This window comes from Penaeus monodon, chromosome 41 (assembly GCF_015228065.2).
Source record: "Penaeus monodon isolate SGIC_2016 chromosome 41, NSTDA_Pmon_1, whole genome shotgun sequence".
NCBI lineage: Eukaryota > Metazoa > Arthropoda > Malacostraca > Decapoda > Penaeidae > Penaeus > Penaeus monodon.
Genome location: NC_051426.1, coordinates 19766514 through 19776513, shown reverse-complemented (window position 1 = coordinate 19776513; position 10000 = coordinate 19766514). Strand labels below are relative to the sequence as shown.

At 33.8% G+C, this 10000-nt stretch overlaps 1 protein-coding gene across 1 annotated transcript in view; it reads left to right on the top strand.

Annotated features, from left to right (window-relative positions):
- LOC119598598 overlaps window positions 1-10000 on the top strand; it is a gene marked incomplete in the record, with an annotated part of 43650 nt that overhangs the window by 14986 nt on the left and 18664 nt on the right. The window contains 6 exon segments of the mRNA XM_037948265.1: window positions 2162-2367; window positions 3789-3809; window positions 4094-4415; window positions 5456-5608; window positions 5782-5914; window positions 6048-6187. Of these exon segments, the coding sequence (XP_037804193.1) occupies window positions 2162-2367; window positions 3789-3809; window positions 4094-4415; window positions 5456-5608; window positions 5782-5914; window positions 6048-6187 (975 nt within the window).

The following is a 10000-nucleotide window of genomic DNA, read 5'->3' as shown; positions in this document are numbered from 1 at the left end:
CACACACAACACCCACTGTGGCTCTGCCTTCACCTATCAATCAATCCAGTTCACTCCGTTTATCTTCACCCCCGTCACAGTTGGGAGAAAGAGGGAGGGAGGGAGACGACAAAACACGTGGTCTTCAAACATCCGGTTATGAGATGCTTGTGGCGGGAAAGGGATGAGAGGGGAGAGGAAAGGGAGGGGAGAGAGGGGAGAGGCCAAGGGGTCGGGCTTGATATGTGGCCGATGGTGCCATATGCAGTGCCATTGCTAAGGGAGACTCCTATATTTGTGTTTTTTTCTTCTCCTGGGCATTATATGAATGAGTTGGAGAGAGACACTTTGTATGGTTCTCCATTTATGCAATTTTTTTTCCATCCCCTTTTTTAAAATTAGTTCCCCTGCGCGGTAGTAGGCACCCCTCCGTGTGTGCGTCTCCCTTGGACATCGTGGGCGGGGGAGATGGGTGGAAGGTAGTCTTGTCTGTGTAGATGTGGGCGTGCGAGGGTCGGGCATGGGTGTGAAGGGGAGACGTAAAGAGAGAGTAATTGAGATAAGCAAATATGGGAAGAGGGAGATAGAGATTTTCTTAATACGTTGAACATAGAAGCATTCGGTATTACTGATGAAGTGGAGAATATTCAGTGATTTGATTTGTTTCATTTTTTATCATTCTCTTGCCTTTACCATGGTTTTCTCATCATATTGCGAGGAGTGGCTCCATTGCAGACATACAGAAGTGACATAGATAACATTCATAACCAGAAGAGGAAGAGTAACTGGCAGGAGGACTCATGCCCAAACAGAGCGAGTCGAAGATATTTTGCATCAGTATTAGAAGTCATTTGTTATCCATTTTAAGTTTTCCAGAAGTTTGTGATGCAGTGGATGAAGAATAATATCAACAAATAGTAAGGCCGAAAATAAAGTGAATCCCACGAGAGTGAGTGATATATAGAATAGAGGGAAACAGAGAAGGGGTTGAATTGAGTATTGACCATCTAGAGTGATGGACAATATAATGATGACCTGCTGGCCTGACTTGACCTGTGCAATTGAACTACCAGACCTGTGTGGTGTATTTTACCTTGTGAGGGCCTGAGCTTCTGTTACAGGTTGCGCAGAATTGCAAGTGTGTCGTCGTAGGCATTATAGAATTATGAATTGTGAAAACTGTTGTTGTGTTCCTTGGTAGTTAATGCTGTGTTGTAGAGTTGATAGAATTGTATGCTTTTGGTGGTCACTGAGGTTTGATATTTTGCATTTCTCTCAGGTTGATGACTCACTTAATGCGGTTTTCTTATAATTGGATGATCGTTTATGTTTTAGTATTTTTGTAGGCTTCATAGAATTATTCACACACACACACACACACACACGTGTGTGTGCGTGTGTGCTTGCGCGCACATGTGTGCGTGTGTGCTTGCGTGCACGTGTGTGCGTGTGTGTGTGTGTGTGTGTGTGTGTGTGTGTGTGTGTGTGTGTGTGTGTGTGTGTGTGTGTGTGTGTGTGTGTGTGTGTGTGTGTGTGTGTGTTTTTTTTTGTTTGTTTGTTTGTTTATATGTATATTATATATACACATATATATGTATTTAGTTATATATGTATTTTTTTTACTGTTAATGCTTCATCTAACATTGTCAAATGTTAACTCTTTGTTAAAATAACTGTGATTAGAAATTGTCCTGCTGTTTTAAGATGAAAAGACTGTGCAGATGAATGTTATATGTAGTTGGTCCATCAGAAAAATTGTGCGACTTTGATTTCAACAGGAGCTCTTTTGAAGGGAGAAAATATTTGAAAAAGTTAGGGACTATTATAGAATAAGAATAAGAGAAAAAAATCATGCATTTATATGTGTTCATAAATAGAATGCATATATATATATATATATATATATATATATATATATATATATATATATATATATATATATATATATATATATATATTATATATATATATATATATAATATATATATGTGCTTTTGTACTTAGGTAGATATTTAAAAGATATGTCAATTGGTACCCTCTGTCACCCAAGTGAAGGTTGTAAGCATAGCATAATTGCAATTTAGACCCTAATAATGTTTGCATTTTGTAACTCAAGTTGGTCTTCAGATCAGAATGTTAGCAATTGGAATATTAACTGTCTCCTCCTCTTCTTTTCCCACAGTTCTGCACAACACCGGTGACTGTTGAAGGCATTGCGCCAGACCAGGAGAGCCATGGCACTGACCCAGAGCCCCTACCCCCACCCATACCCCCCCATGGCATTGACCCTGCCACTGTTGCTGGGGTTGACCTGGCCCAGGCTGCTAGGCCTCTTATGGACCCAGAGGTTATGACCCCAGAGGAAGCACAGAGGTTGCTGAGTGCCAAGTAAGTGTTTTCTAATGGCTGGTTGCAAGGGGTGAGATGAGGGACTCCTTGCATCATGGTAGCATTTTCCCTTGGAATGTGACATGAGCTTGTGTCCTTTTTTTGTTTTATTTCCTCTCCTTATCAGTACCATAACATATATTTCCAACTGAATTGATTTTAGAACATTTTGTTTAGAAAGTTAGAAAGTTTGTCTAGACTCTTTTAATTGTGTTGTTGTTGATGATATTAGTTTGTGTATGAAGTATGATATAGAAACTTGTTTGACTATAGTTTGATGATGCATGTTCTTTGTTAGTGAATATCTTGTTGAAATGGTTAGATAGTATATAAACACACACACACACACACACACACACACACACACACACGCACGTGCGTGCGTGCGTGCGTGCGTGCGCGCGCGCGTGCGTGTGAGTGTGAGTGTGAGTGTGAGTGTGAGTGTGAGTGTGAGTGTGAGTGTGAGTGTGAGTGTGAGTGTGAGTGTGAGTGTGAGTGTGAGTGTGTGTGTGTGTGTGTGTGTGTGTGTGTGTGTGTGTGTGTGTGTGTGAGTGTGTGTGAGTGCAAGCATGCATACACACATGCACACACATATGCACACATGCACACACACACTCACACATACACACACACACTCACACTCACACATACACACACACACACACACACACACACACACACACACACACACACACACACACATGTATATGTACATGTATGTATGGATGTATGTCTGTATGTATAATTATTTCCTGCTAATATATTCCCTTGTAACTTTTAGTGCTAAAATGCATCCTTTTGTTTAATAATGTAGAAATAAACACAAATGCTGTTATGTTAAAATTCCTTAACAAATAATGCAACCTATCTAGTGCACGATTTTATTTTCATTAATGTATTATCTCTGAATTCCTGTATTTACCAAATGTGGCAGAGCATACAAGTGATGATCTCTTGGAAGGTTCATGTTTTTGTTTCTTTTAATAGAAAATGTTCTCTCTTTATGACAAGTAAAAGCATGGTGACTTTGCTTGGTAAAAGATTCTTAACATTTTCAAGTTTCAGTAAGAAGAAGAAGAAAAAAATATTGAGGAGGCTGAGTAATGAGTAGGTGCATCAGCACTTTTTTATGTGCTGGACACCTGAAGATGGGAATACAAATTAATCACCAATTCAAGCAATATGCATCCTGATTATATAGTGCATGTGCATTAGAAATAATCATATATTAAAGAAAGTGGTAATGATAAAATATGAATTACTCTCCATAAGACGATATCTATCTTCTTTGATTTTACGGAACATGAGCCATTCCACTTGTATTTTCCCTTCCTTATTTACCAAAGAGCTTGAAGCTTGGCACTAACATTAAGCTTTTTCTTTTTGCCTGATGACTGTGTCTCCCACTCCTCCTCCTTCAGCATTGTGGAGGGTAAAGTTCGGTAAGTTAGCACCCAGACACCGCACGAAGGAAGAGGGTAATTTGCCCTCTTTTATTGTCATTTGTTATTTTGTTGACTATTTGTTTTATTTTTGTGAAAATTAGTAATATTTGTGAGAATTAGCAATATTCCTTGCAGATCTTTATCTAAAATAGATGGGGAATCCTTCAGAAATAAATGTAGAAAAAATCAGATTGATCAAAATATATACAACTTCTGCAACTTTCTTGCTCAACTCACCTTCATTTCAAAATGACATAACCTGATGTTCACTACCTTTCCAGGGAGGGCCAGACACTGCTCTCTGATGAGGAGGCCCAGGAAGTAGTTCTCCTGCTGTCCCCCCAGGAGAAGGATGCCTCTCAAGCTCCCCCACCAGTACCTCCCCACTACTCAGATATCCCATCGATGGTTCCGCCTCATTATGCAGACGTCACCCCGCCTGTTCCTCCCCACTATGGTCCAGCTGAGGATGAATATGACATGAGGTTGGCCTCGCGCTTTGACCCTACATTGACCTCACCACTGAGCCCTGAGGAAGAGCCCTCAGAGGCAGACTCATCAGAAGCCTCTGGTGACGTCTCCCAAGTCTCCCGTGCCAAGGAGGTTAGTTTGAAAGCTGTGATGTTACGGACTCTTGAACATCAGTTGGCTTGCATTTTTAATATTTTTCCTTTAGTTTCAGGTATTGCTTTTGGTGATTAGAAAGAAATATTTTGAAGCTGCTGGATATCAGTTCTCTAACATGTAGTTTTAAGAATCGGAATCCTTTGGTCAACTAGTAGTTAGAGCCTATTATCTTTTTTTAATTGGCTGAAAATGCATAAAAGATTATGTACCACTTGTTTCTTCAATGACTGATATCGTTTTTTGGGCAAATAGGGAAAACATTAAAAAATCTAGACCTTTCATCATTTGGTGGGGCTCTCTAGAATTGTATTTGTGATGTTACTCTACTAGGTATTCCATTTTGTTGTTGATGATTATGGTATAGATTATGTAGAGTTAACTAGCTGTTCATGGTGGAGCTAAGTACAGGAGTTAGAAGGAGTAATTTTATGGAAAGGTAATGTTTTAAAGACTCCTTGCCTTCCTTTTTCTGCATAAACATTTTTTGCTATTTGGCCATTTTCCAAGGACCATTTATGTCATCTGATATGCTGTATCAAGAGAGTAATAAACTGTTTTCCTTGCATAGACTTTATATTATTTATTGAGAGTTTGGATATAATTTCTTCCTTGGAGCAGACACACTTCCAAAAGTGGCTCATGAATGGTATATTTCACCCTTCAAAAGCCTTGTGCACGTGTGGCAAGTCATTTTGGTTACCCCTGCCTTCCATCCAATTTTTCATGACAACTTATTTACATCACCCTAGCTCTCAATCAGATTTGTCCACAGTGTTATGTTCCTATCTTTTTTTTTTCTCTCTTTTTTTTTATGTAATGGCCTTGTCACTGAGATCCAAAGGATTCATTTTCAAGATGATATTTTATTAGTTTTTTTTTGTTGTTGTAAAATTGTTTATTCATATGATATATGTTCATTGTGCATATTTTGAATATCATAAACTTTATGTACATGTATAAAATGTATATATTGTATCTGAAAATGTTCAAAATAAATGGGCTTCCTCCAACTACAGGTTTTGGTAGAAGACGGAGTTCACTACCTAGAGGATGGACACTTCTGGGTGGAGGTTCCTGGCCTGCCAGAAGAAGATGAGGAAGATGAGCTGGATCCAACACTCCCCTTCCACCAGCACACTCGCCTTACTTTCTCCAAGGATCCCATTCAGGTCTCTGAGTTTAGATATCCTAATTAGAAACTGAGACTCATTTATTGTCATGTATTTTTTTGTATAAATAGCTTATGTTTTGTTTTTTGGGATAGGAATTTACACCTGCTAAATGATCACTGTTTCATTTACTATGAAATTTCACTTGAGAGATTAACCTTTCTCTCCAACAGGTATTCAGCACCTATTCTGTGACAGAGTATGACCGTAAGAATGATGAGGTTGACCCTGTTGCTGCCAGTGCTGAGTATGAATTGGAGAAGAGGGTCGAGAAGATGGATGTCTTCCCAGTTGAAATTGTAAAGGGTAAAGAAGAATTTCTCTCTCTGTGCATGTATCTATATCGTACAACTTATAGTCTAGTGAACAGTCATTGAAAAGAAGAAGCTGATAAGGAAGCTAGAAGCTCACCCAAAAATCTAAAAAACAAAATTAACAGGTGAAGGAGGCCTTGGTCTCAGCATCATTGGCATGGGTGTTGGGGCCGATGCTGGTGTCGAAAAATTAGGCATCTTTGTGAAGACCATAACTCCAGGTGGAGCCACGGAGAGAGATGCAAGAATACAAGTCAATGATCAGGTAAGTCTCCCTTTTGCAGAATTGTAGACAAGATATTAAATAAAGATTTGAGATGCATATGCATATCATTGTTATTATATAGAATATAATGTAAATTGTGTAATTAAGATAGATGAAGAGAAGAGGGTCTAAAATTGTATATTGTGGTTTTATATATGTTTTTTTTACAGATTATTGAAGTTGATGGAAAGAGTTTGGTTGGAGTAACACAAGTGTTTGCTGCTTCTGTTCTAAAGAACACTAGTGGCCGTGTGCATTTCCTTATTGGTAGAGAGAAGGACCCAGAGAATAGTGAAGTAGCTTTGTTGATTAAGCAGTCATTGCAGGTATGTTCACATTGGTACAATGAGAGATCTGCATGATTTGCAACTTGGGTTCAGGGCTCCCAGATGCTTTTGCTTTCTTCAGGTGTTCTTCTACTTCCTTTTCCGAAGAAATCTTAATTTTGTTATATCTGTGCATCAAGTTTCTGTCTTTTCTTTCCAATAAAAAGATTGTCTATGTCTGCTAGATCAGCTATATGGGCTGGTACAGGAAAATTGTGATTATTAACATTGTGGGTAAAATGTATGCTTCATATCATGCTGTTAATTTTAGTTAGTTATCTAGAATTCATCAAGTTCTACTGTGCAGTTTGTTGTATGTTTTGTGATGCTCTACTTGTTGATAATAGCAAGTGACATCATTAAACACTGCCAATAACCATATTTCACTTATGTTTTCTTAGTCAGAAGCCTAGAAGGGATCTAATAAATCTTGCAGTAGAGAAAATATATCTTATAAAAAGGTTTGGAAGTACCAGCAAATTTTGTATGGATTCATCAAGTGTTCTGAGTTTATGCTTAGAACCACCAGTGTTATATGATATGATCATTACAATAGATGAAAAAGAACCATTAATATTATGTGACTGAAGTGTTGCTCATCTTAGTATGGAAGTTGTTTCTTTTCAACTGAGAATATTGTTGCAGAGAATTCAGAATCTCACATAGTTTTCTTCTGTTACTTTGCAAAAGGATTTAGCAGGTGAAATTTCAAGGTACTAAATCAGCTAGAGCCACTATATATATGATGTATAACCATCAATGATTTTAAGTAGTCATAGCTGCTAGAAAGACATATACAGCCTTAAAGAAATTGCAGGAAAAGCATACTGTACACAAACATTTATTCCTAAGACATGCTATCTTTATTTTTTCAAAGCAATATTGGTAATAATAAAGAAAATACATGCCCTTGGATTCATTTGAGTTTTGTGCTAAGTATCAAATGTAAAATATTGACTTTTTAAATAAATTAAAGGTTTACCAAGAACAAAACAACACAAAGAAACTGCAAAACTAAATGAAGGCAAATTGGATGAGTTAGAAGGATTACCTAGATGCAGTGTTTGATGGAACCCATCATTTACCTCATGAGCTAGAGACATTGTTTATGTTTCAATGGATTTCCCTCCAGTAATAGCTCTTCATCACTGTGTACATAGATTTAGTAAATAAAGTCTTCCCCTCTTGTGGTGTTTACTGTTTATTACCTACAGTGAACATAATTCTTTTGGAATTATTCCAACACAAGAATAATGGAGGTCTTCGGTGTTGGGTATGCTGAATAACTGTAATTGCTTATTATGTCACATTGGTATCTGGCATAGTACGATGGTATAGTATTTCCATAATCCTGCTACTGAACTGAGCTTTGTTGGGAGAGAGAGAAAATAGATAATAAAAATTAATAGAAAGAAAAATTAGAAAGGCTATACAAAGAATGTTAAAAGCAGAATTTTGTCAGAGTGATTTTATAGCAGTTATCCAGTTTCAACACTGCTAGAGTGGAGCAAATTCTTGGTTGAAAATATGCTTATATCAAAATAAAATACAAGGTGGTAAACCAGTGGATGTATGTACTGTAAGCTATATGCATACATATATATATATATATATATATATATAATATATATATATATATATATATATATATAAAATATGTATATGTATATTGTAAATATGTATATGTATATGTATATATGTATATGTATATGTATATGTATATGTATATGTATCCTATTGTGTGAAGTAATGAAAGAGTAGTGTTTCTTAAGAACTTAATGATTTTGATGTCTGTTCTTTAAGACAGAATGGCTAATTATGTTTGATTTATAGGGGAAAAGGATATTAGAGTACACAATGTATACATTTTGATTAACTATAAACCAATGATATAAGAGTGGATGAAAACAAAACGAATCCTGAAGGTGATTAAGATGTATTCCTTATCACAGTAATATATCTTTAAATTCCACACTATATGGTGCAACCAGTGATTATCAAAAATGAAAAGCTTCTGTTATTAGATCTTAAAAAAAAAAAAAAATTCTTTTAGTAATCAGTCTGTCCATGTCGAACATACTGCCTCTGTGCCTAAAGCCTGAAAGCATGTAACATATTTCTCAACTTGTCTCGAAAATATTGGGAGCCCTGTTGTGGACACTGAATAGATAGCCAGACATATCTTTGTCATGCATGAGCACGTGGAAAAAAAGACTGCATACTCTAGTTTACTTCTGATCCACCCAATAACAATCTTATTCAAATATCTGTTTGGCTTCTCTTTTTCTAACTCTTAACTTCTTTCTTTTATCATGATTGATTTTCACTCTCTCATTTGCATGCTATTAACCAGCCACATGCCTATTGCAGCATAACCGTGTGTGTGTGTATGTGTGCGTGTGCGTGTGCGTGTGCGTGTGCGTGTGCGTGTGCGTGTGCGTGTGTGTGTTATATATATATATATATATAATATTATATAATATATATATATTAAAATATAATAAAACATTATATATATATATATATATATATATTTATATATTTATAATATTTATATTATTATATATATTTATAATTTTATATATTATTTAATTATATATGTATATATATTATTTATTTATGTATATTATATTATATTATATATTTATATATATATATTCTAATTTATATATAAAATTATTATATTTATGTATTTATTTTATATATAATTATCTAATTATATCTTCATATAATTTATCTTATATTATTATAAAATAATATATATCTATATATATATATATAAGAATTATATATCCCTTTATTATATATATATATATTATTTTATTATATTATATATATTATATATATATATATTAAATTTTAAAATATATATATATTTATATATATATTTATCTTTATTTTATTATATATATTGTATATATATATATTATGTAATTAATTTATTATTATTATATTTATAATATATTATATTATATTAATATATATATAATATAGTTTATATTATATATATTATAAAATTATTATATATAGACTATATTTATATTTTAAATTCTTTTGTCTTATATATTTTATATATCTTATATATTATCTAATTATGTTATTATATAATATATATATATGTTTTATATATTTTTTTATATCTTTTATTCTTTCTATATATTTATTATATTATATATCATATATATTTATATTTTTTTATTATTTTATCTCTATCATATCTATTATATATATGTATTATCTATATTATTATTATATATTTATATATATTTAATTTTCTATCTCTTACCTCTTATTATTTCTTTATTTTCCTTATTTTTTTATATTATTTAATATTATTTTTTTTATTTTTTTTATTTCTTTAATATTATATTTTTTCAAAATTTTTTTCTTTTCTTATTATTTTATATATATATATTTTAATTTTTACGTTTTATATTTTTTATATAAAAAAAAAATTTTTTTTTTTTTTATATTTTTTATATTTTCC